At 39.7% G+C, this 27,989-nt stretch overlaps 1 protein-coding gene across 2 annotated transcripts in view; it reads right to left on the bottom strand.

Moving 5' to 3' along the window:
* Positions 1-27,989, bottom strand: part of DACH2 (dachshund family transcription factor 2) — a 448,371-nt gene that overhangs the window by 74,510 nt on the left and 345,872 nt on the right. For both annotated transcript variants that reach the window (XM_036016277.1, XM_036016278.1), the window contains exons 5-7: positions 27,606-27,764; positions 16,867-17,039; positions 1,794-1,929 (exon numbers count right to left, since the gene is read on the bottom strand). In XM_036016277.1, coding sequence (XP_035872170.1) covers positions 1,794-1,929; positions 16,867-17,039; positions 27,606-27,764 — 468 coding nt within the window. The remainder of the gene's footprint in view (positions 1-1,793; positions 1,930-16,866; positions 17,040-27,605; positions 27,765-27,989) is intronic.

Genomic DNA, 27,989 nt, shown 5'->3' with positions numbered 1-27,989 from the left:
TTGAAGGTTCGATTCCCAGTCAGGGTACATGCCTGGGTTGCAGGCCACGACCCCTAGCAACCACACATGGATGTTTCTCTCTCTCTCTTTATCTCCCTCCCTTCCCTCTCTAAAAATAAATAAATAAAATCTTTAAAAAAGAAAAACATTATACAGCTCCATGTATAAAATAAGGTCAGTTTAAAAATCATCAAAACTTCTTATTCATTTCTAGACAATCTCATTATCTCCTTGGACAATTGTGGAATGTGATAGAGAGCCTAGTTACTGCCAGGGGAATTAGAAATGTCTTAGATTGTCAAGCGTTTTTAGAATATTGTATTCTTTGGGAAATATTTGATTTTACTTCTAAGTGTAAGCCACCGTAAGCTTAGCTCCGAGTTACTGTCACAGCGTCCATTTCCCTATGTGCCGTGCATTGACCAGGACTCCATAACAAGTTCTCTCCCCTTCTTCTCTTCTTAGATACTCCTCCAAATAGAAGAACACGTGTTTTGCTTTCTCGATTCCTCGGTGGTCGCCCAGCCGTCCCCGTTTGTCTTGCTCAGACTCTCTCCTGTACGTTGCGCACCATGTGTGACAAACAGGTAGTCACTGTCCACAGGACAGTAAAGCTAGAAGACCACCATCGACCTGCCCAGGAATTAAACTTACTCATTAGGGCCATTAGTCTCCAGTTCTAGCTCAGCAGTCCTTAACTCTGGCTGCACGATAAAAGCAAAACAAAACATGCTGGCAGGCTCTGTGCCAGACCCTTAGTGTGCGCCTGGGCATCCAGATTTGTGAATGCTCCACAGCCGATGACCATGGGGAGCCGGCTTGGAGCCACCCTGAGCTCGCTAGGATGCTAAAAGCCATAAACAATATGCAACGTGGACAGGATAAGTGAGACCTGGATGAATTTCCATAAGAGGGAAATCATATTCCCCCTTCCGCAGCACAAATTCAGAATCGAACACCTTCCCTGATCCCTCAATTCCTCCCCTCTCACAAAAACCAAAACCAAAACACAACAAAAAAAAAAAACCAATAACAAGACATTAGTTTGGAGAGGCTTGAAGCAATCATTATTGTGAACGGTACAAATGGTACAAAAACGGTACAAAAGAAGTCAAGTGCATCCGGCGTTTTTAGAAGGACGGTAATTATTTTTATATTGGGTGAAGAAACTCATGGTGGTTAAGTGACATACTGGAGATATTCTGGCTAGTTAGTGTCAGAATTATGGCTAGATTCAAGTTTCCAACATGCCACATCCCTACCAGTAACGTGGCATTTCTGAAATTGTGTTTATGGTGTAATATTTCTGATACAATAAAAAAATAAGTGTAGGGAAAAGCATATCAAATGCTTGTGATCCAAAATCTGAGATTGTAACAAATCATATATTGATTCACTTTTTAAACACTCCAAGGATCAACTGCCAAAAGGACATTTTATCTTCCATCTTTAAAGGAGTCGTTGAGTATAACAGGTGTATTGTACCACACTAGCTGTTAAATACCAACATATTACACTGATATGTACTCTACAAAAATGCCATCACGTTATCCCCCTATCCAGTGACAGCCTCAATCAAGGCCCTTCCAGAGAACAAACTGCTAACATGTTAAGTTTCCTTTTGTTATTCAAATTGCTTCAGCAATTAAAAAAAAAAAAAGACCACTTCCAAAGGCCATGTATATACTACAGAGTCGCCAGCTCCCCCAGCTTCGTTCCCCCCACTCTGTTGCCCAAGGAAGGATTTCCTGATTGAGTAGCTTTAAGTTCCCTGTGGCAGGTGACAAACTCACCCATTCTGTCCGAATGGGGGTCCATCTGAGACGGAGAGCTGGACACGCTGCTGCTGGGGTGGGACGAGGTCTGGCTCCCCGGGCGATGGCTCTCTTCCAGAGACGGAGCAGGAGAAGGACTCTCCGGGATCCGCTCCTGGCACAGAAGAAAACACAAAAGATTTTCCCAGTGGTCGAACCCACAACATTGGACGCGCCGACCTCTTGCTCATCCTGAAAGAACGCGCATCCACAATACCTGGTGTTAAACACCTATCTTTAGGCAAAAGCCTTTTTTTTTTTGGTGAAATGAATGGAATATCATGAGAGTTAAATAAGAGAAGAAAGGAAAAGAGCTCAACGTCATGACACATATGTGGCAGAGGCTTATGAAGAGTTAGTTTCCCTGGCTGGTGTAGCTCAGTGGATGGAGCACGGGCTGGGAACCAAAGTGTCGCAGGTTCGATTCCCAGCCAGGGTGCATGCCTGGGTTGCAGGCCATAACCCCCAGCAACCACACATGGATGTTTCTCTCTCTCTCTCTCTCTCTCTCCCTCCCTTCCCTCTCTAAAAATAAATAAATAAATAAAATCTAAAAAAAAAAAGAGTTAGTTTCCATTTCCTTTCCTAGAATATGCATAAAGGACTTGCGTAAAGGTGTGTGGTGAAGCTTATTGGTATTGTAAGCTCTTACACTGATAAAAAGTTCATGCCAAGATCTGTACGGGGATCTTACTCTCTAAGTAAGAAGCAGATCTCTCAAAGTTAAATGTTTGAAAACTCTGGAATGAAACTCACAAATACATGTTTAGACTTTCCACACAGGCAAAAATGTGGATTTAATATAGCTGCAATCTATCAGAACTTGAGAATTTATGTTAACTTCTGTCAAAAAAAAATGATTTGAACACAATAATGTATTTCCCAAACTAACGCTAAGACCAATTGTCTTATGGCAGTATCAATTCCTTAGTGTGTGTATTGTTTAGATTTTTTAGTTTGAAATAATGAATCTGAATAAAAATAAAATATGTTTATATATGCCTATAGTAACTGTTATAACTTTCAAGAGCTCTGTAATTATGAATATTGGTACAAAAGTCTGAAGTTGCTCACTCTGCTTATGAACCACAAATTGGTGAATAAATCTGACTACCATTCAGCTAATTTGATCAATAAAAGCACCAAATTGTGGTGCTTATGCACATATGCAGTAAATGTGATTGGGAGATAGATACACTGGAATGGAGAATGTTTTTTCTAAAAATATTTAATTCACCCACAATAAATTTCTTAAATTAAATATTCTGTCCAATGAGCTACCATGACATCAATATGCTAATCCTCATAATATTAAGAATTAGTTTGTCAAATACGTGCTTGTACCTTTTCACATTGATTTTGCATGAGTGGCCCCAAATTTATAAATCCCCTAAAGAAAAACTGTTTGTTTAAATCAGAATAGCATGAGAGTTAAAGGTTATGATTTCATTAGTAGAAGTTAACATTTTGCATTGTCTGTCTTTGTAGCAGGCAGAATAAAGCCCCCCCCCCAACAGACGTCCACTCTGTGTTCTAATAGCTGGAACCTGTGAACTTTTCAGATGTGATTGACAATGTTGAGGTAGAGAAATTACACTGAGTTATCCTGAAAGCAGAAAGGGGAGGTCAGAGGGAGATAGGATTATTAAGAGTGATTGTCCCTGGCTGGCATAGCTCAGTTGATTGAGCGCGGGCTGGGAACCAAAGTGTCGCAGGTTCGATTCCCAGTCAGGGCACATGCCTGGGTTGCAGGCCACAGCCCCCAGCAACCGCACATGGATGTTTCTCTCTCTCTTTCTCCCTCCCTTCCCCTCTCTAAAAATAAATAAATAAAATCTTTTTAAAAAAGAGTGATTGCAGAGATGCAACATTGCCAGCTTTGAGGAAGGGAACCACGAGCCAAGAAATCCGAGTGGACTGTAGAAGGCAGAAAAGGCAAGAAAACAGATTTTGCCAACACCTTGATTTTAGCTCAGCGATGCCAGTGTCAGACGTCTGACCTGCAGAACTGTAAGATGATAAAAGTGCATTGTTTTAAGCTACTAAGTTGGTCATAATTTGTTACAGAAGCAATAAAAAACTAATATAGTCGTCAATGAAGAAAGCTCATTTTTAAATGTTTTTTATATGATTGCTTAGCATTTACCATGTGATACTTTTCATGAAACAAATAGTAGGTGTTAAGTATATTAGCTGCTGTATTATATACTAATTAAATCTGATAGAGTAGTTCCCGTTATCCTCAGTTGCACTTTTTGAGGTTTCAGTCACCCACGGGCAAATGCGGTCCAAAAACATCAAATGGAAAATTCCAGAAATGAACAATTCATAAGTTTTCTATTGGATGCCATTCTGAGCAGTGTGATGACAATGCCACACTCTCATTCTGTCCAGCCTGGGACTTGAATCATGCCTTTGTCCGCTGTATCCATCCCAGAAGGGAACAAAGGATACAAGGGACTTCAATCGTGCCTGTTACTCGCCTAGCAGCTAAGTACCCTACGGACGGTCAAGGTACCACGCTGCTGTGTTCAAGAAACTCTTATTTTAGGCCCTGGCTGGCATAGCTCAGTGGATTGAGCGCGGGCTGTGAACCCAAGTGCCGCAGGTTCGATTCCCAGTCAGGGCACATGCCTGGGTTGCAGGCCATGACCCCCAGCAACCGCACATGGATGTTTCTCTCTCTCTCTCTTTCTCCCTCCCTTCCCTCTCTAAAAATAAAGAAATAAAATCTTTTAAAAAAAGAAACTCTTATTTTAGTTAATATTGCCACATTCTCATAACTTTTACCATAGTATATTGTTATAACTGTTCTATATTACTATTAGTTATTGTTATTAATAATCTTACAGTACCTAATTTATCAATTAAGCTTTACCCTATGTATGTATGCATAGGAAAAATATATAGTATGCATAGCATCCAGTAGTACCTGCGCTTTCAGGCATCCACTGGGGGTCTTGGCATGTAAGCCCCATGGATAAGGGCGGACGACTGTAATTGTAAATGTATGTTACACATTAAAGTCGCTATAACTTGTTATGCTTCACAAACAAAATTTAAAGATAGAGAATATACATTTCATTTATTCTTAGCATACAGAAAAAAATTACTGTGCACACCAGGTAATATCAGGAGAAACAGAAACAAAACAGAAGAAAAGAATTAAGTTTTTTTGGAAAAAATCATATTTGTATTTTGGAGGAACGGTGTGAGTATGAACAGCAAGATACAGACAGCCATTATAATACCTCCTTTTAGTTGGTGAAAAGTCTAGTCTGTCAGTTGTGAGATTCAAGCTAAACTGACATGATTAAAAATATATTTTCTAATCCCTGGCTAGTGTGGCTCAGTGGATTGAGGGCCGGCCTGCAAACCAAAGAGTGGCTGGTTCGATTCCCAGCCATGGCACATGCCTGGGTTGTGGGCCAGGTCCCCAGTAGGGGGCGCGTGAGAGACAACCACACACTGATGTTTCTCTCTTTCTCCTTCCCACCCCCTCTCTCTAGAAATAAAGATAAATAAAAATCTTTAAAAAATAAAAAGTATATTCTCTAAATAGCATGGGTACACACCAGTACACACCCCCCCGCAAAAGCAAGTAATTTCATATATGAATTCCATTTTTTTCCTTTCGCTGTTGCGTATAGTCTCAATTATCCTATGCCTGAACTGTAGGACACTCAGTATTTGTCTTTGAATTACAACATTGGACATTCACTGAAAAATTATGTAATTCAATGAACTACATTTATCTCTAATGGACCTGAATGAGTGGATAGAAGCAAAGTACAGCAGTTACTGAACAAAAATAGAGCGGAAGAAGCAAAACCAGTGTGTAGGGGCCAACAGGAATCGTGCACACAGCAATACATGTGGCCATAACAATGGAAACGTTTGGAGTGATTCATAAACTTGATGGTTTGGAAAAGCAAGAGAATCCAACTGACAGTGATCCTCACTCTTGCCTACTATGCATAATAAAAAAAAAAGAAAGCTCATTTTTCATTTTTGAAACCAATTGGAGGAACATCTACAGAAATAGAAAATTCTCTGGATTATGAGAAAAACACAATGCTACAAAGATGATCCCCTAAAATGTTTAAAATCAGCATATGGTAAAATAATAGGAAATGCAAACAATTTACTCTTAAATTCCTTCTTTGACATTTTCAACAGCACAGTAGATGAAAATATAAACCAACCTGAAGAACATGATTTAGAATGGCAGTAACATTTTGCATGACGTTACGTCTCCGCTTTAAAATTTTGTAGGCTTCACTTGCCAAATTCAAGCAAGGTTTAGTTCATTGCTATTGTTTCCCTAAGGTATCGCAAAGGTCAGATTTTTTTTCATGTAAACTGTAGTCAATGAGGCCAGCCCCTTATAATGATTAAGAATTAGATGGGTTGTATAATTCTTTGTGAAACTGGTAATGCGTAACTTCTAAAATAATGAATAGTTCTATGAACGTTTTCTTCTTTACAAGTAAACAAATCCATTTTTCAGCCCCGTGATCAGTATGCATCTCTTTAGCTGCTTAACGGTAATGTGCTTTGGTTCATTAGGTGGGTACTGTTGTGTCTCGGCCTAGTTCAAATTTCACAGCAAGTTAATCTCTTTGATCACAAATGAGAACACAAGTGATAATGTCCTCACCATTTGCCAAATACAGGGTTAACAGTATCTGCAACCAATCAATAACAGAACTTAAAAAGGAAAATTGCAAGTACAGGGATGGGGAAAACGCAGTTTTACAGTTGTTCATATGGAAAATAACATAATCATGAATAAACCATACAAGAGCAAACTCTGTTTTGAGTTCTCACAACTGTAAACCTGCACCTGTCAACTGCTATCGAAAACCCCAATCAATTGTACTCATTGATGACTTTGTTTTAGCTGGCACTTAGGACTTGTACAACCTGGTTACTCTTCATGTATGTTATTCGCCAGCCCCTCCCCCCACTGAAAGCAGCTGTAGCTCATACAAAACATAGCAGGCATTTTCTCCAGATTCAAAGTAGTGGAGGAGGGGGACTTCCAAAATTACAAACACTCAAGGAAATCCCGGATTTTCCCTGAAATGATTAAAATGATCAGCAATAATAACTCAGATGCTATCAACTCCCAGAGAATCTTTATTTCATCTCAGTGAATTCCTTTAGATCCTTGGAACTACGGTAGTAAACACAGAACTTACAAAGTCCCAATACATGCATATTAAACACGTGTTTATATGTATATGTACATATGCAGTGGCCTTTTAATAGCTACCATCTCAATACTAAGTTGTTGCCTCTGATATTTTATCCTATTGACTTTTTTCAAGCATTCTGTAGTGTTATGTCATAAGTAATTGGTCTTCTTATCTTTAATTGGGATTCAACTCTCCCGCTTCCAAATGTTAATCTATTAATGAGTTCCTAAAGGATTTAATGGCATTTCATGGCTCAGGAGTGGCTTTGGGACGTTTGTCTGAATGCTAGATATTTTATTCATGCATTTGTCTTGATATTTCATATTTAATTGATGTGCTCCTTCTGTATTGTCACCAGAGTTCTGCAGAGATGGGGCACACCGTAACTTGACAGGCTTTCATCGTAAAAGCAGGCACAGGAAAATAAAAAGTGTGCTCATTGTTGCCGCTAACTTGTCTTACGGCTAAATCTGAGCAAGAATTTGATGTCCAAGTTTGGTATTTCCAAATACTACAGGAAGCACGACACTTCATAGATCTTGATGAATGAGTTTCAGAATTAGGCTGTTTGTTCCACAATCACTAATTTACAACAGCACAATATTCAAGTGGACATAGATGGACATGGCAGTGTTTTCATGAATTGACAAGAAACGGGCAGACTGGAGGCATGTAACCATGAGAGGCCAAAACCATAGGCACACCCTATCTGTGATCTATGGCCTTGTAAATGTGAGCAACTTGTTCTGGAAGAAGGTTAAGGGAATCAGGCATAATATTTGTTTGTAGCATGTAAATGCCCTCAAGTGGAAGAATGAATGGTTCAGCGGGAAAATGTATGGCTTCCAAATTACGGTGTGGACCTGGGCCCCTGCCACCCACCCAAACACACACGGACACACGCGCGACCCCTGGTTCTCAGTGCATCTTCCTCTCAGGTTTAAAAGATAACAATAGCTTTGTGTTTCAACAGAGCATTTAGATGGAAGACTCAACTAGTGATTTTTCAGTGAATTTGAATTATCAAATTAAAACCCTCTCTGCATTGACTTAATTTTAATGCCAGCTGTTCGCATGCTAATGCCACTGCCTTGTGACCATTTCCTATCAATTCATTAATTGCCAGCTGCTCGGGCGAACAAAAAACACAGCTAATCAGATGGTATTGAGAATTGTCCAAATAACAACTTCCTGCTGAAATGTCTTAAATACGTTGGCACAGAGAAAACAGTGGCACACTGATATTACAAGGTTTTCCACACATACAGATTAAAAAAACCTTGTATTTTACAATATTTAAATGTCAACTAGGAAGCAGCCTTTCCTACCAGTCCGCTATTTTAACTGTTTTGCTCTCAGGATTGAGCCACGTGCGGTGCTATAACTAAAGGATGTATAGTCTTGCCAGCCTCATGACCATAATGCAATTTCTAATTCATGTTATAGCTATATGAATTATTAGCTATACATGCTAATAGCTGAGCCAACAATAAAGGAATCTAAGCCAAAACAAAAGACCATGTGCCTGGTGTAACAATAGTCCCAAACTAGGTTCTGGCCGAAAGAAACCAAACCAAACAACAATAGCAGCAAACACATACACACACAAAAACAAAACAAAAAAACCATTTGTTTGAAACTTGTAATGTCTTCTCAAGTTTTGTAATTAAAGTCTGCCTCACTAATGATCATTTACGCTGGAAACACTCCCCAATGTTTAATATCCGGTGAATCGTTAGTTTTCCTTCGTTCATGCAACGCACAGTTATTGAAGGCCTAATATGCCCATTGGAGATGGAAGGAAAGCCTATGGGTGTTTTCATATGGCCTAGAGATGCTCATACTTCAAACTAAAGACAAAATAATCCACATGTAAATGTTCAAAGATCATCTGAAACAAAATTCAAATCAGATCAATTTTGATAAGACACTGGGCCCCCATTCGCAGTCCCCTCCAGATCCCTAATCCTTCTTCAGGGGCAATGAGAACAAAGCAGCCATTACAGGTAAGCAAATACTCTCTAGGAGGCGGGCCCAGTACCTGCATGTGCATCTGCTGGTGGAGGTACTCTTGGTTCTGGTACTAAGAGGTTACACAGAGGAATGTATACAGGGGAAGTTACAGCTTTCCCCTTCTTTCTCAGGCTAGCTTTTGACTGTGATATTGCTTTCTTATTACTATTTCTATATGGATAGAAAACATCAAATGATATTACTTAACATACACTGAGTACTTACTAGATGCTAAATGTAGCATCCAGCACACGCGAGAACCAATATCGGAGACTTTCAGGGGTTCAAAGATGTTACTTTACTGGCCAAGTTTCACCTGCGCAGGGGCGAACTCTCAAAGTGTCCAGCGACACAGTGCCCACAAGGAGCTGCAAACGAGAGCCGCGCCGAGCGCTTACAACTACGTTCTTATATAGGGGCGGGCAAGCAAGCGTTATACAGAAGCAGACGTGGCAGTTAGCCATTCGCTTACAGAGACCTCACGTGGGGATTTCAAACCAAGCATTCTTGCCTAAGGCGGGAAGGCAGGCTGTTTGTTCATTCACCTAGTCATCTCCTGGCTCTAGCTAGCTAGTTTTCTATTTTCTCATTAAAAACTACAAAGCATTGCTTATCTAGCCTACTCAGGGGAGAGCGTCTGCTAGACACAGGATGTTTGCTTACCTGCCCTGTGTCTCCCTTATCATTTCCTTTTAGCTACAATGTGGTTCTTGTCTATTAGAGGACATTTAGTTCTTAATTTCCTTATTCCCAACACTAAATAGTGCTCATAGTTAGTCTCACGTTAACACTGTAAGGTAGGTACGATTACTATCCCCATTCCATTGCGAAATGAGGCAAACTTAGAGATCCAGGTAGGTTGATTTACTTGCCAAAAGGTACATAGCAAAGTGGTGAAACCAGGATTCAAATATAGGCAGACCCCTGACCTCGGAGCCCATGTTATTACCCCTTATGCCACATTGCCGCGAATGAAATCTGGTTTTAAAAAAACAGCCCTGGCCGGCATAGCTCAGTGGATTGAGCGCAGGCTGTGAACCAAAGTGTTACAGGTTCGATTCCCAGTCAGGCCACATACCTGGGTTGCAGGCCATGGCCCCCAGCAACCGCACGTTGATATTTCTCTCTCTCTCTTTCTCCTTCCCTTCCCTCTCTAAAAATAAATAAATAAAATCTTAAAAAAAAAGAAATCTGGTTTTAGATGTATCTTACTTGGCCAACAAATTTTACAGCTCTGGCCAGAAACAGTATATAATTGTATAAAATCTTTTGGGAGTGGGGATTATGTCATTCTGTTTTTGATAAAGTGATATAACACAGTCCTGTGCACATTATAAACCTTTGCTAAATCTGTAGATTCTGTGTTCTTGCTCTGCGTTTTCTAACAGAAAATTGTGACAATAATGAGAAAGCCAGCCAGTATTCAACGATAAGTACCTTTTCTGGCCAACTGCAAGGCTAATCGCAATTCGCTTCCTGATGTTTAAGTCTGCATTATCCTTTTTCCGCAAAGATTATTAGTGACTCTGGACTTTTTGCCTACCCTAATTAATGGTCTAGAATGCTTCTTCCCAACAAAATTTGCTGCAAGAACGGAAATGTTCTATACTTGTGCTGTATAGTAGTCACCAGCAACATGTGACTAGTAAGCACTTGAAAAGCGGCTAGTTGCAGCTGAGGAACTGAAGTGTTTTTTTTTTTTGTTTAAGATTTTATTATTTATTTTTAGAGAGGGAATGGAGGGAGAGGGGGGAGAGAGAGAGAGAGAGAGAGAGAGAGGGAGAGAGACGTCAATGTGCGGTTGCTGGAGGTTCTGGCCTGCAACCCAGGCATGTACCCTGGCTGGGAATCGAACCTGGGACACTTTGGTTCCCAGCCTGCGCTCCATCCACTGAGCTACGCCAGCCAGGGCTGAAGTGTTGATTTCATTTAATTAATTTAACTCGAAAGAGCCACGTGTGGTTGGTGGCAACCATGTTGAACAGTTGGTCTGTTCATTGTTAATTGTTTACGTCCATGAAAGGAGGGAAATTTATTCAAGTATAAGCAGATATACAATTTCTTAAAAATCCTAAGCTCCTAAAAGGCATGTCACTTCTCAAAGCCCTAAAAATCTATGGTTTTCTGCCCTACTTGTGAAAAGACAGTAAAAATAGATGCAAGCAGTGGTGAATAGTCAGCCTGGTTCATTTGCCCTCGTGTCAGCTTTCCGTCTTTAAGGGCATTTGCAGGAATCGACACTTCTAACGAGCAAACTTGTTTTCACATCATGGCAGAAATATTTAGAGACGGGCAGAAGAAAGGCCCAAATGCAATTATACCCATTCCAATTTGACATCATCCTATATTAAGGCAGTATCATTTCAACTGGAAAACAAGCTGCTTATTTCACGTTCATCTTTAGAGAGATCTCTCAAACTTTTACTTAACATGTTATCATTTTCCAAAGAAATAGAAATGAGTAGGTAAACGTGTTTGAAAAGTTTTTGTTTCTTTTTTAATCAGTGTTTTGCTGCCCCGTCTCCAACTCTTCCCTCTCTCCAAAAACAAACACAAATTTGTATTTGTTTATTTTTTAAGGTTTTAGACCGATTTTATTTTGAATTTATGTTATTTTAGTTGGTTTAATGGATATGGGGGAGACTGACATGCAGAGTATAATTTGAAAACCATTTCAAATTTCACACAACGCTTTAAAATTAGAGCAAAGGACTGGAGCCCGCACAAACTCAAGCCAGTTGCTCGATGTTCGGTAATATTGTCAGTCAGGTGTTAAACTGTTTGTGACTTGAAATTAGTCACAGTAGGAATACATACACCACAGAACCTGGCAAATGTTATAAACCAGAGGGGTTTTTTTTCTTTTTAATTTCATCTTGTTTTGCTTTCAGAGAGCTGGCTTACAGGTACACCATTGGCTGGTGACCCGAATATAAAATCTAAAACCCTGAACAGTTAAGTCTGTGATGGGAATCAGGAGTTTTTATTTCATTCTAGTGTTCAACAGTATGTGACTAGGCAAATATCATGAATAAGTACATTAAGTTCTGTCTTCGTGTCAGTCTATGAACATTTGAACAAACACAACTAGATTGGGACATTACAAAAATGCATATTATATGCAAATAAGAGGCAATCACAGGTATCTGCACCCTACATCATTCCGTTTAAAAACCCTGAAAAGGTTAAGACAAACATATCACATTAACAAATCATGTATTAGTAATTTTTTAAGCAAGAAGAATGTAGGAAAATTTATATCACTATATGTCATTGTGATTCTTGTCATAACTCGGGAACTCTGGTCTCACATAGTAAAAAATAAAACATGCAAGTTTACATTTACATAATGGAATAGTACACAGCATAAAGTGTTGGGAACCGCCCTGCCTGGTATCAGAAGCTGAAACCCCCGCCAGGGCTAAGGCTAAGGGAACGCCCTTGGAACCGTAAGCCAGCAAGGAGACAAAAGCTTGTCTCCCTGGCAGGAGCGCTGCTTCTGCTGCTTTATTCATAACTGAACCCCAAAAGCTTAGTCGGTTAGCCAAAGACGGGTAAGATTCCCCAAGGGGGGAATGACCTAAGACAGGCACGATCACTTTGGGAGGCCCCCCAAAAGAAGGACTTGGGGGGCTGCAGCAAAAGGGGGTGATGGACCCTCGCTCCTCGGCTTTGACACAGCCTGAGTTTTCATCGTCTCGGAGAAAATCTCCTTATCTCTTGGTTGCCTTAGTTCCCTTGCTCCACCTGAGCCTGAAACAATGACAGGGTGGTGCAGCCCTGTGCTGAAAAGGGCGGGTTCCCCGGGTGATTAGGCCTAAGAAAGAACCTGTAAATTCCTGTGAAACCTGCTTTGTTTAGAATGCTCTCAGTTGAATGAGAGGGGTCCAAGGAGGATGTTAGTTTGTTCCTCAAAGTCTTATAGCTCTTTGACCCTGACTCAATAGACCGGCAGAGTTCCTCGTTTTCTATGGTTCCTTACTTCCCCCTGATGAGTACTGTACTTTACCTGAATTATTATGCAAAACGAGCCCAATAAAAGCAGGTTTGGACAGTAAATCGGCACGCTCCCCACTGGGGGGGTGGCCATTCTGTCCCTACTTCTCCACAGAAACTAGTCTGTCTCTGTGCATGTTTTTTTCTCGCGTTTTGTCGAGTCATCCGCAGCTTTCCGTGGTCACTGCTGGCCGGTGACCCACACATCAATAAGGAAAGAAGGAACTCCTACCCTTCACAACAGCATGGAAGGAACCGGAGAGCATTATGCTAAGTGAAATAAGCCAGGCAGTGAAAGACAAATACCATATGATCTCACCTATAAGTGGAACCTAATCAACAAAACAAACCAGCAAGCAGAATACAACCATAGACATTGAAATAAAGAACAAACTGACAGTAACTTGAGGAAGGGAGGGATAATAGGGGATAATAGGGGAAGGGCCATCAAGGAACCCAAAGGGGATGGGTTCGAGGGTGGGAGGTGGGGATGGATGGGGTGGAGGGAAATGGTGGGGTGAAAATGGAGACAAATGTACTTGAACAACAATAAAAAAAGACAAAAATTATAGCTATTAATTCTGTTTGTCTATCCCCATTATAAAAACCTTTTGATACATAATAGGAACTCAATAAAAAAATAGGGATGGATACACAAATTCTTTAAACCAGATATAGGTGGCCTCTCCTGATTCAATTAGTTGCTAAAAAATATGTGCTTATGTGTCCTGGCTGGCGTAGCTCAGTGGACTGAGGGCCGGCCAGTGAACCAAAGTGTCGCAGGTTCGATTCCCAGTCAGGGCACATGGCAGGGTTGCAGGCCACGGCCCCCAGCAACCGCACATGGATGTTTCTCTCTCTCTCTTTCTCCCTCCCTTCCCTCTCTGAAAATAAATAAATAAATAAAATCTTTAAAAAAAGCCTCTCACTACACACTTCAATTTTTTTTATTTCCCTATCATACTGTGATGAAAATCCGCTTCTACAGAATTGAAAAGACATTTTAGAAAAGGGACTACAATATAAATATATTACTTTCAATGGATTTTATTGAAAATAAGTATATGAAAGGAGATTCAATTTTCTTCAGCATAATATGGTTTCTCTGAATTTGGCAGGACTTAAGCCTGTGATCAAATATCAACTTTTAAAAATAGTATCCAATTTTATGTTTGTGAACATAAAATTATGTTCACAACATAATTTTTTAAATTTATGTTTGTGTTATTTTTTTAAGATTTATTTATTTATTTTTAGAGAGGGAAGGGAGGGAGAAAGAGAGAGAGAGAGAAACATCAATGTGCGGTTGCTGGGGGCCGTGGCCTGCAACCCAGGCATGTGCCCTGGCTGGGAATCGAACCTGCGACACTTTGGTTCGCAGCCCGTGCTCGATCCACTCAGCTACACCAGCCAAGTCTCGGTTCTTTCTTTTTAAGAAGCTTGCATGTAAAATAGACAAATAATAAACCAAAATCTAATTATACTGCTTTAATACACTAATGCTACTTTGATTATTTAAGAAGACCATTCTCTTTCCCTTTTCATCTTCATCAGCACCAATAAGCAAATCCCAATCATGAGCTGCATTCTCACACTGAGAGTCCTGTTCAACCGGAATGTACCTGGTTCATTCTGACTTGGTTGTCATTAAGAAACTAAATGAATATTCCTTTGAAGAGCCCTAAGCATGCCTCTACTGAGAGTATCATGTCACCATTCCCCAGTTGTGTGTGGGGTCACAAATACTTAGTAGCCAGCCCATTTCAAATCGCGGGAAACTTCTTCCATCTTTTAAATACTGTTTGTCGATGATTTTTTTTTTCTCAAAGACAACTCGGATTCTTGGTTTAGACACTGATCATATATTCAAACAACAGGCCTATGATTTACTAGCATAGGCTGAGGGGAGGAGTTACACAAATATTTAGCCATAGAAATATAGAAAGTTTAACACAAATGTATCCATGTTTATTTTCCTTTCCTACAAAGTTTATGCTATAAGGTTTCTTTGTCATGTTAGAAGTTTCTCACACCGGAAACCAATCAAATAAAATGCCCGGAATCCCATATTTTTTCTGCTTTCATTTCTCTCACCCCCACGTGCGTCTGTTACAAGCATATGAGTACTGCAAGGCCAAGTTCAAATCTATCAGTTCTAACGCCTTTTGTGACCCCCGGCCACTTATGTTCTCCGAGCTCCATGCCCGGTGACTCTCTCTGCTGTCCATCACAGTGGGTCTTGTTAGTGCAGTTCGCATGGGTATTTGCTGTTTGTCTCACGTTTAGTTTATAATTCCTGGAAGCCAGGGACTGTCTTTTTTTAAAATATATTTTATTGATTATGCTATTACATTTGTCCCATCCCCCCCCTTCACTCCCCTCCACCCTGCACACCCCTCCCACCCACATCCCGCCTGCCTTTAGTTCATGTCCATGGGTCATACATATAAGTTCTTTGGCTTCTACATTTCCTGTACTATTCTTGCCCTCCCCCTGTCTATTTTCTCCCTACCATCTATGCTACTGATTCTCTGTACCTTTTCCCCCTCTCTCCTCCTCCCACTCCCCTGTTGCTAACCCTCCATGTGCTCTCCATTTCTGTGGTTCTGTTCCTGTTCTAGTTGTTTGCTTAGTTTGCTTTTGCTTCTGTTCTAGGCATGGTTGTTAATAATTGTGAGTTTGCTGTCATTTTACTGTACATGTTTTTTATCTTCTTTTTCTTAGATAAGGGACCATCTTATTTATCGACTTCCCATATTGCTCAATATGACATGTACATATTAAGGATAGAGTATTTGTTGAATAAAGTAATGAAGACTCAAAAAATGGGGTGCTCTGAATAACTACATGCCCTCACATGATCTCCTCTTGCCAGGAAAAATATATTGAAAAGGCTAGTTCACACACTGGCGCGTGGCTCAGTTGTCTGGAGCATCATCCCGTGCACCAAGATGCTGCGGGTTCGGTCACTGGTCTGGGCGTGCACCGAGCCTGCGGGTGTGCTCTCCAGTCGAGCGCACACAGGAGGAAACTAATCGATGTTTCCCCTTCACATCGATGACTCTCTCTCTCTCCTTTCTCCTCTCTCTGGAATCAATAAATATATTCTCTGGGGAAGATTTGTTTTACAGGCTATTTCCCGTGATTCTTGGAAAGAGAGCAGAGGGGCCCCATGCCAAACTAACAGGAGACATAAGGAAGGTTATAAAATATTGTTTGTTTCACTCCCCAGTGGTCATGGAATTTTGAAAATTAGTATTTTTCATTGTGATAATAAAGTGCTAAATTATGGTAAATATTCGCTTAATGTTTCAGAGTTTTTTAAAGCTTATGTGTTCCTCACAATTCTCTCCAGACAACAGCCAATCACATAAAAAGGATAGATGAGTACGATGGCCTTTATTTTGCTGTTGAGGAAACAAGTTCAGGCAGGTTCAACGTCATAGCCAAGGGCAAGTACTGCTCTACAATGGCCTTGCACCCACCAGAAAGATACACAGTGTGTACTTGGTTTCACTCCAGCAGTGGGACTGGGTTTTGCACACTTTTTGCTGTCATCAGGCTGGCCACGCCTCCCACCCACTGCCCAGGACTGAAAGACAGGAAGTTCGTATTAAAAGTGAGAGCTGTGATCATGGACTGAAAACAAACAGCAGCAATAAAACAAAACAACAAAACATCTCAGCAGGCCCAGTGAGAAATCAAATTCATCAATACTGTATGCTAGGCAACTGGGTCAATGAGTTCTAGGTTTATACTAAAGATCCAGTAGTCTTGCTAAAATTTTACTAAAATTTATGTGTCATTAACACCTTTGTCCTCTTCTAAATCATGATTCTTACCTTTATAACAGAGGCCCCAGCTCTGGAGAGTGGGCTGTGAATCTGGGCTGCAGCAGCCATGTTGGCAATAGTATTTAGATGGTTCATCTGATTCATTGCCATGGCAACTGATGCAGGAGGTAAGCTAACTGGAAGTAGAGGATGAGGCATCATCATAAATGGCAGATCCAGTCCTAAAAGAGACAGTGCATGTTAAATGATTACCTCTGTAAAATGATTTTGACAAGGGGAAATCACATCAAAATCACAAGCAAAATGGATGCAAGGAAAAAAAATAATGTATTCTTGTTGGATTTTTAAAAACTCAACTTTTATTATATTTTATTATCTCTTTGGGCAATTAATATTATCTTTGGGATTTAATATTGTTTATAATTCTACAAATGTTCCTATCTCACCCTGGCCACTGTGGCTCACTTGGTTGGAGCACCGTCCTATAAACTGAAAGTTTGTGGGTTCGATTCCTGGTCAGGGCACATGCCTGTGTAGTGGGTTCAATCCATGGTCAGGGAGCATACAAGAGGCAACTGATCTTGATGTTTCTCTCTCACATTGATGTTTCTCTCCCCCCTTCCCCCCCCACCATAAAATCAATAAGTATGTCCTCAGGTGAAGATTAAAATAAATGTTTTTTGGTTAATGCTTTCAACATCTTTCCTCCCACACCCTTCCCTTCCTTTCTGGCAGCTGTCAGTCTGTTCTATGTCTCTAAGCTCCTGTTACTACCTTGTTTGGGACAGGGTGGGGCTGGGCGAGGGGAGGGGAAGGGGAGAAAAGTGGAAACAACTGTAATAGCTTAAACAATAATAAAAAATAAAATAAAAGTTCTTATGTCTACATACTATTATATATCAATAACCCTTGTTCTTGCTCTCACTTCCAAAGTATTTGTAAGATGCAGTCCTTTTAGCCATAAAAGGAGCAAAAGTCTTTACGCCACACATCATTTCATTTAATGAAAAAGAGTAACTCCATAAGTAAACTATAGGACTTTACAATGTATTTTGAACTATTGCCCCAGCAACCAGATATATAGGTGGTCTAAGACCACTTTGCCTATAATATTCCTAAATTATTACAGATGATAGAAATTCTCTGATGACCAATGTTTATGTTGGTTCTATATGCAATTGACAACTATTAATAACACTCCTTTTTCTTCTTTGCTATCCTCCTTTTCCCCTCCAACATCACAACAGCAAGCGAACAACAATGAATCTATAGGGAGTATATATTCAGAGGCACCCTAAATCTCATTCGTCAATCAACAATAACAGCAATACAAATACTCTAAATACATATATTTGGGGCAAAAAAAAGAGGTTAGAATGGAGAAATAATGTTAATTAATTTGAGATCCATCTGCTGGGTTCAACAATGATGGTTGAATTAAAGCCACAAAAACAATTATTCACAGGCAGCATAATGCAAAAAAAAAAAAAAAAAAACCTCAGATAGGATAGGTCTCATACAACACTGAAGGGAGCATCTGAAAGGAACTCCTAAATAAAAGCAATCATCAATATTTCTGATAGAGACAGTCACGCAATGTACTGCTATCAAAATTACACAAAGATTTTGCCCTGGCTGGTGTAGCTCAGTGGATTGAGTGCGGGCCTGTGAACCAAAGGGTCACGGTTTGATTCCCAGTCAGGGCACATGCCTGGGTTGCGGGCTGGGTCCCCAGCAGGGGGAGCGGGAGAGGCAACCACACATTGATGTTTCTCTCCCTCCTTCCCTCCCCCTCTAAAAATAAATAGATAAAGATTTTATTTATTTATTTTCAGAGTGGGAAGGGAGGGAGATAGAGAGAGAGAAACATCAATGTGCGGTTGCTGGGGGTTATAGCCTGCAACCCAGGCATGTGCCCTGACTGGGAATCGAACCTGCGACACTTTGGTTCGCAGCCCGAGCTCAATCCACTGAGCTACGCCAGCCAGGGCAAATCTTTAAAAAAATTTACACAAAGATTTTAAAAAGCAAGAAACTGAAAATCTGTGTGGAATCCAAGAAGAGAAACATACTCTCCAGTCCCATGAGAATATTAATAAAGCATTGTAAACTCTTCTCGTATCACCTCACTTAGGACTCACTATGTAGACATTTTTTAGGAGCAGTCTACCAAACTGAACTTTTCAGTTATGCAACATATGTCGTATGATGATGAATTTATCAGTGAAGCCTCAAAACTATATAAACACTGTATTCCAAATGGCCTTGTGCATCCCCTGTTAAGCCAGAAAAACTTCTGTTTTTCAGTTAGCCTTCCAAAGTTACTTCGATGCATATGCATTTTCTACTTTACCCATCACACAACTTTGCTATAAGGATGTCATATCCCATAACATAGATCAAGTTAATCACTGTTTATCTTTCCCCTAAAACCTTCACTTCAGGCTCAATTCGTAACGACCATCAATGACTGAAACAGGCTTCTATATAAGGCTCTCATTTACCACCAACCTAAGGTAATTAGAGACTTCAATTCTTTGTGTACTCAGTGTTTTGGTAGCAAACTGATCAAACTGTACAGGAGAAGGAGCCCTAATGTCTCCATTTACTACTCAAATGCTTCAATAAGCCTTTATTCAATTGGCAATTTCCTGGGCAGTGTAATAAGTTTTACTAATTCTCCAAAGATTTTCAACGTCACCCTGACACCATCTGGCTGGATGAGGTCCTATGCCTGGTTAAAGTCCAAATGACATGCAAACTAAATGCAAACTACAAACGGAATTTAACAGTCCATGGACACTTTCAAAATCTCATGTATCCAAGATTTCAAATGATTGTGAAAGGCTTAAAAGTTACCCTTTCAGATCATGATCTATAATAACTAACCGTCATTGGACTATAGAACCCTATACTCTAAGTTAATGTTTACATTACAGAACACTAACACTTTGCATATGCAAAGCCTAAGCAAATACTGAATTATGTAAGTTAACCTTTTCCCAAACATGTAAACATTACATTGGAGCCCTCAGATAGTACACAACACTCCAGCAATCTGGCTCATTCAGTCACACGCCAGACATGTACAAAGACTTTTTATTACTATGGTAATGAAAACAAATTTTCTTAAAAAAATTACAAAAATGGGTCATGTCTTTCCTGCCTACCTCAAGGACATCATGCAAGCTACTATAAGCGTTGTTTTAAACACATCTCGGTATTCTGGCAAATCCTGTAATGTTTATGTAACTTCATCACACCACTTGCTGCTAACCATAAAGGCTACAAACTTTAGTAATACTCTAGTCCTCCCTCTGAAATACCACATTCAATTTCCAAGTCACGTTGACCTCCGTAATATCTCACCATTCCTACAGTCAGGCACCAAATCCATTGTAACTGGTTGGTACTCTGACAGTCTCCATTATTATCGTTGTTGTCAGTTTGCGTTGTTTTGTTTTTTTAATATTGTGATTTCTTCTTTTCCTAAAGATTGTGTTCATTTATTTTTAGAAAAGGGAAGGGAGGGAGAAAGAGAAGGAGAGAAACATTAATGTGTGGTTGCCTCTCGCACACCCCCTACTGGGGACCTGGCCTGCAACCCAGGCATGTGCCCTGACCGGGAATCGAACCCTTGACCCTTTGGTTCACAGGCCAGCACTCAATCCACTGACACACACCAGCCAGGGCTATTTTGAACATAATTTTATCTGTTAGATGAAGAATAAGAAATATATATATATTTTTAGCCTGGTTGTTTTTTTTTAATTTTTAAAAACTTTTCTCTCAGTTTTATTGACAATTGACCCATAGCACTCTGTAAGTTTAAGTCATACAGTATAATGTTTTGAGTTTCATATATTGTGAGATAATTACCACAGTGGGTTCAGCTAACATCCACCTACTCATAGGAATACAACAGAAAGAAAAGAAAGAAGAAAAAAAGGGAAAAATTACCCTTGTGATGAGAACTCTTACGGTTTATTCTCTTAACAAGTCCCCTGTATATCATACAGCACTAAACTACAGCATCCTGCTGTACATTACATTCCCACGTACTCATCTTGTAACCGGAAGTTTGTACCTGTTGACTACCTTCCTCCAACTCCTCCTCCTCCACCTCCACCTCTGGTAACCGCAAGTCTGTCTCTTCCCACAAGTTCTTTCTTTTCAGATTCCACATATAAGTGACATCACACACTTCTTGTCTTGCTCTGCCTTATTTCACTTAGCACAACGCCCTCTAGATCCACTCATGTTATTGCAAATGGCAGAATGTCCTCAATTTTTATGGCTGGATAACATTAGGGTGTGTGTGCATGTGTGCGTGTCATGACTTTTGTATCCATTCATCTGTCAATCAACACTTTTTTTTAAAGATTTTATTTATTTATTTTTAGGGAGAGAAGGGAGGGGAGAGAGAGAGAGAGAGAGAGAGAGAGAGAGAGAGAGAGAGAGAGAGAGAGAGAGAGAAACATCAATGTGCGGTTGCTGGGGGTTATGGCCTGCAACCCAGGCATGTACCTTGACTGGGAATCGAACCTGGGACACTTTGGTTCACAGCCTGTGCTCAATCCACTGAGCTACGCCAGCCAGGGCTTCAATCAACACTTTTGTTGCTTCCTTGTCTTGGCTATTGTAAGTGATGTGGATACAAACATGAAGGTGCAGGTCTGTTTTCAAGTTAGTGTTTTCATTTCCTTTGGATAGATTGCCGGAAGAGGAATTGCTGGGTCATATGGTTGTTCTATTTTAGTTTTCTGAGGATCCTCCGCATTGTTTTCTTATAGTGGCTCTACCAGTTTACAATCCCACCAACAGGGCACAATGGTTCCCTTTCCCGCATATCCATGTCTGCATTTGTTGTCTTGTCTTTTTGATGATGGCCATTGTAACAGATTGAAATTATACTTCATTGTGGTGTTAATTTGCATCTTCCTAATGACTTGTGATGTTGACTACCTTTTTCACGTACTTTCATCTATATTTTTTGCATAAATGCCTATTGAGGTCCTGTGCTGATTTTAAAATTAGATGGAGTTGTAGGAATTCTTTATATATTTTGGATATTAAACCCTTGTCAGGGATATGGCTTGCAAATATTTTTCCCCATTCCATAGATTGCTTTTCACTTTGTTCATGGTTTCTTTAGCTGTGTAGGTGATTTTTAGTTTTATGTAGTCGCATTTGTTTGTTTTGTTGCTTGTGTTTTAGGAGTGATTTCTAAAATATTATCACCAACACCCATGTCAAGGACAGTTTTTCTTTAAGTTTTCTTTGAGTAGTTTCATGATTAGGTCTTATATTTAAGTTTTTAATCCATTTGGAGATAATTTATATGAGCGGTATAGATTAAGATCAATTTTTCATCTTTCATGTGAATATCCAATTTTCCTAGCACCAGTTATTAAAGTCAAATATTAGCTATATATACTGGCTTGGTTTATTTCTGGGATCTCAATTCAGTTTCACTGGTATTTTTGTCTGTTTATATGCCAGTACCATACTGTTTTGATGACTGTAGCTTTTTGGTATAGCTTGAAAAGAGGGAATGTCGTGTCTCCTACTTTGTTCTTCTTTCTCAGAATATATTTGGTTATCCATGATCTTTGTGATTCCATACATATTTCAGGAGTGTTTTTTTTTTCTAATTCTGTAATAAAAGCCATTGGAATCTTGATAGGTGATGCATTTCCAAATAGCTTATAGATGACTTTGGGTAGTATTGACATTTCAATTATATTAATTTTTCCAATTAATGAATATGAGATATCCTTCTATTTATTTGTCCTTTTCATTTTCTTTCATGAATACTCTGTAGTTTTCAGAGTAGAAATTTTTCACTCCCTTGATTAAATTTATTCCTAAGTATTTTATTGTTTTTGATGCTATGGTAAATGGGATTATTTTCTTAAATAGTTTTTTCAGAATATTTGTTGCTAGTGTATAGAAGCTCTACTGATTTTTCTGTGTTAATATTGTTCCCTGCAACTTTACTGAATTCATTGGTAAGTTCTAACAGTTTTTTGGCTTGGTCTTTAGGATTTTTCTATATAAAAAGTCTTTTCATCTGCAAGTAGAAACTAATTTTACTTCTACCTTTCCAATTCTGATACTTTTTATTTCTTTTTCTTGTCTAATAGCTCTAGCTAGGACTTCTAGTACTATGTTCAACGGGAGTGGTAAGAGTGGAAACCCTTGTCTTGCTCCTGATCTTAGAGGAAATGCTTTCAAGTTTTTACTGTTGAGTATATTAGTTGTGGCCTTTTCATATATGGCCTTCATTATGTTGAAATTTGTTCCTTCTATGCCTAGTTTGTTAAGTGTTAAAATCATAAATAGATGTTTAACTTTGTCAAACACTTTTTATGTGTCTTTTTAAAAAAGATTTTATTTATTTATTTTTAGAGAGGAAAGGGAGGGAGAGAGAGAGAGAAAAAAAAACATCAGCATGCGGTTGCTGGGGGTCATGGCCTGCAACCCAACCCAGGCATGTGCCCTGAGTGGGAATCGAACCTGCAACACTTTGGTTCCCCGCCCATGCTCAATCCACTGAGCTACGCCAGCCAGGGCTTTTTATGTGTCTTTTGAAATGATAAAATGATTCTTTTCTTTCATTCTGTTAAAGTGATATGTCACATTGATTTGTATATGTTGAACCTCCCTTGCATCGCTTGGGTAAAATCCCTCTTAATCTGTTTAAAGTGCTGCTGAATGCAATTTGCTGGTATTTTATTGAATTTTTATATCTATTGTTATCAGAGATATCAGCCTATAGTTTGTTTTCTAGTAGTATCCTTTTCTGCTATTGATATCAGGATAATGCTTGCCTCATAAAAGGAGTTTGGGAATGTTCCCTCCTTTCAGTGTTTTGGAAGAATTTGAGAATGACTGGCCTTAAATCTTTAAAAAAAATATTTGGTAAAATTCACCAGGAAAGCCATCTGGTCTTGGGATTTTGTTATTTGGGAGACTTGTGATTACTGATTCAATATCCTTACCAGTAATGTGGTTTATTCAAGTTTTCTCTTTCTTCCTGATTTACACTTTGTAAATTATAGATTTACCTTAATTTATCCCTTCTCTGACACTCTTCCTCTCTTTACATAGATCCAAGTTTCTGACCTGTATCATTTTCCTTCTCTCTGAAGATCTTCTTTTAACATTTCTTACAGGGCTGATCAGCTGTTACAGGCACAAATTCCCTCAACTTTTGCTTGCTGAAAATATCTTTATTTCTTCTTCACTTTAAAAAATAAATTTCCCTAGATACAGAGTGTTAGGTGGGTGGGTATTTTTTCTTTCAACACTAAATATTTTATATCACTCTACTCTTGCTACCTGGTTCCTGAAGACAAGTGCCATGTAATTCTTGTCTTTGTTCTTGTATGGGTAAGAAGGTTTCTTTTCTCTTCTTTCAAGATATTCTTTTTGTTTGTGGTTTTCCAGTTTGACTGTGATCTACATAGGAGTGGAATGCATATATATTCTACTCCTATGCAGATCATATATACATATACACACATGCACATGCATGTACACACACACGGACATATATACATATACATTGAGAAGAATATATACATATATGTATGTGTACATATATGCATATGTGCGTATGTGTGTGTATATATATATATTCTTCTCAATGTTTTCCAGTTTGATTATAATCTGCATAGAAATGGAATACTCATCCTTCTCAGCGTTCTTGAGATTCCTAGATTTGTGGTTTTGTGTCTCTCGTTAATTTCAGAAACATTTTTCGTCTTGTTACTTTAAATATTTTTTTCTGTTATTTTCCCTCATTCCTGTTTTTCTGGTATCCCTGTTACATGTTACATGCTTCACCTTTTCTAATTGCCACACAGTTCTTGGGTATTCTATTCTGTTTTTTGTTTGTTTGTTTTTATTCCATTTTTTGCTTTGCTTTTCAATCTGGGAGCTTTCTATTAACATATTTTTCCAGCTTACTAATTACTTCTTTAAGCACGTCCAGTGTACTGGTGAGCCCATCAAAAGCATTCTTCATTTTGTTGGACATTTTGGATTTCCAAAATTTCATTTTGATTCTTGGAATTTCCACCTTTCCGCTTAAATTCCCCATCTGTTTTTGTATGTTTTCTACTTTTTCCATTCTGTTAGTATATTCATTACAGTTATTTTTAATTCTAGGTCTGATCATTGTAAAACATCTGCTCTATCTCATTTTGGTTCTGGTGTTTGCTGTATTTCTTCACACCATGTGATTTTTTTTTTTTTTTGCCTTTCCCACAACTTTCCATTTTTTTTTAAATTTTTTAAAAAGATTTTATTTATTTATTTATTTTTTTTAGAGAGGGAAGGGAGGGAGAGAGGGAGAGAGAGAGAGAGAGAGAGAGAGAGAGAGAGAGAGAGAGAGAGAGAAGCATCCATGTGCGGTTGCTGGGGGTTATGGCCTGCAACCCAGGAATGTACCCTGGCTGGGAATCGAACCTGCGACACTTTGGTTCACAGCCCGTGCTCAATCCACTGAGCTACGCCGGCCAGGGCCAACTTTCCATTGTTTTTAAGCCAGTAATAATGTGGTGAGGGATGTGAACTGAGGTACACAGTCTCTAGCGTGAAGTTGTGTGTTCGTCTGGCTGAAAGTTAGTCTGTGTACCCTGCCTGCTGTACCTATTGTATCAGTAGTGGCAGTTTCAGTGGTGAATGATACCACTGCTGTCTTTCATTTTCCATGCAGAATCCATATTAAACAGAGCCTAAGGCTTCCAGTTCCTTCAGTTTTAATTCACTGTTACAGTGAATGCATGGGAAGGGTAAGCACTCTCTGATTTCATGGTTCCTCTCCGTCGCTGAGCAAGCCCGTATACTTGGGCTGTGACTGTCACAAGTGCCATTCAGCTTTTTTCCTTCTTAGGTGAGACAGGAAGGCCAGAGGGGACTAAAGTTCAGTAATTCTCCTTCCACAGGAAGAAAACTCACACGTTTGGAACCGTGTGTCTCCCTTGCACATCAATTGCTACAAGTTTAGAATATCCTTCCCCCCGGGTCGGCTAGGCTCTGATGAAACCAACTACTTTCAGCTCTAATAAAGTAATCTCCTTGGAGGGAAGGCCTTTATTAAGAAGATGATGCACCGGGCACATTTTGATATGGTTACTTTTCCTCTCCCCCTGCCAGAAGCATAAGGCGAATTTTCACAGGCCTTCGCTCAGTTACCCTTTAAATGCGGAGCTGGCTCCCTGCATGCTCATTCTCTGCATCTTCCCGTCTCTCCGGTTTGGGGGTTAGCTGTCCCCAGTGAGCTCACCCTGACATGGATTTAAAGAGTTGTCGATTCCACTTTTTGCCTTATTATGAGGACAGGAGTGGCTGTTTCTACTCTCTACAGGGCAAACCAGAGTCCTCTAAGTCCCTCCTTGACAGCACCTTAATCAGTACTTTGTTTTACTTCTCATAACATACTATTTATAACTGTCCTGGTATTCATTTCATTTGCCTTTGCTTAATTAGCATTCCATTTTTAGCCCTGGCTGGCGTAGCTCAGTGGATTGAGCGTGGGCTGGGAACCAAAGCATCGCAGGTTCGATTCCCAGTCAGGGCACATGCCTGGGTTGCAGGCCATAACCCCCAGCAACCGAACATTGAGGTTTTCTCTCTGTCTGTCTATCTCCCTTCCTTCCCCTCTAAAAATAAACAAAATCTTTAAAAAAAAACATTCCATTTTTATGGGAGATTTCATTTTTGAGATTAAATCTCTCTAAAGAAAGACACCATAAGTTAATAACTGATGAATTTCATTAAGATTTGGGACATCATATTAAAATATCTAACAGTTCTTTTGCTCTCTTAATCTTAGATGTTAGTGAGAGAACAAAAGTTTTAGGAAAAGAAATAATGGACCAAGCTCTGGCTGGCATAGCTCAGTGGACTGAGCGTGGGCTGCGAACCAAAGTGTCCCAGGTTCAATTCCCAGTCAGGGCACATGCCTGGGTTGCAGGCCATGACCCCCAGCAACCGCACATTGATGTTTCTCTCTCTCTCTCTCTCTCTCTCCCCCTCCCTTCCCTCTCTAAAAATAAATAAATAAAATCTTAAAAAGAAACGAAGAAATAATGGACCCCCCTCTTCAGATTTCCTATAAGAAAAGTAGGATTTTAGTCAAGCAATGTTTAGAAGACCTGCTTTGAAGTTCCTAAAAACATTAGCCAAGCCAGAATTTGTAGCCATTAGCAGTAGTGTATTGATGGAGTAATAATAATAGTTATAATTATACAGTACTTACTATGTGTAACTCACTGCCAACAGCATTTCCTTTCTTTTCCTTTATTTTCATTCTCACAATGCCCATAACGAGTGGGTACGTTTTTGCGCCTACTTTGTATCGGTCGACACTGAGACTTGGAAAAGTTAGGTGACTTCTCCAAAGTCAAAAACTGGTACGGAATTCAAAAGATGTGGACCTTCAACCCACGTTTACATGAGTACGGCCGACATCCTTAGCTGCTGTGCTACATGATCTCGCAGGCATCTTTGCTCTGCTACATGAATTTTCAATCATCTCAACTCTATAAACCCTTCACTTTCCCTGAGTTCAGAGTCCAGAGTGCTTGCCATGACACCACACAACCATGGCTAAGCCCCTACCCTTGCCATTAAATCCCTCTTTATGTACCCTTCTGACTTAAAATTTTAAATCCTATTGGGGAGAAACAGGCTAGAACCGATGGCCCAAGGTTTCCATTGGTTCTTGTATGGTATTTTTCATAACACACCAAGGTTTGGGAGGACCGTATACGTACTATTGGTCAGCAGGTGGTTCGGCTGCAGTGGACTGAGGGTCGGAGCACCCCCAAGGCCTGGCTGGCCAGCCAGGGCAGCATGAGTAATTCCAGGTTGGGGTCCAGGGGCAGCAAGAGGAGACTGCATCTTATCCTTATCCCACGAGGATTCAGTTCCACCTGAAAAATATTCAGATGAACAGATTGTAATTTCACATCATTCCATGAGATGGCTTGTTAAAAATTCCTTTTGTAGGGATCTAATTATTTGTGTTACTTCTTATAAAGTTATTATTAAATGTGGGTAAGTCACGTTATGATGGCCTGAAAAACTTTCAATAGCCCCGGCTGGTGTGGCTCAGTGGATTGAACGCCAGCCTGCAAAGCAAAGGGTCACCAGTTGGA

The sequence above is a fragment of the Phyllostomus discolor genome, chromosome X (assembly GCF_004126475.2).
Source record: "Phyllostomus discolor isolate MPI-MPIP mPhyDis1 chromosome X, mPhyDis1.pri.v3, whole genome shotgun sequence".
NCBI classification, from domain to species: domain Eukaryota; kingdom Metazoa; phylum Chordata; class Mammalia; order Chiroptera; family Phyllostomidae; genus Phyllostomus; species Phyllostomus discolor.
The sequence above is the reverse complement of the archived record's forward strand: the minus strand, read 5'-3'. Positions and strand labels throughout refer to the sequence as shown.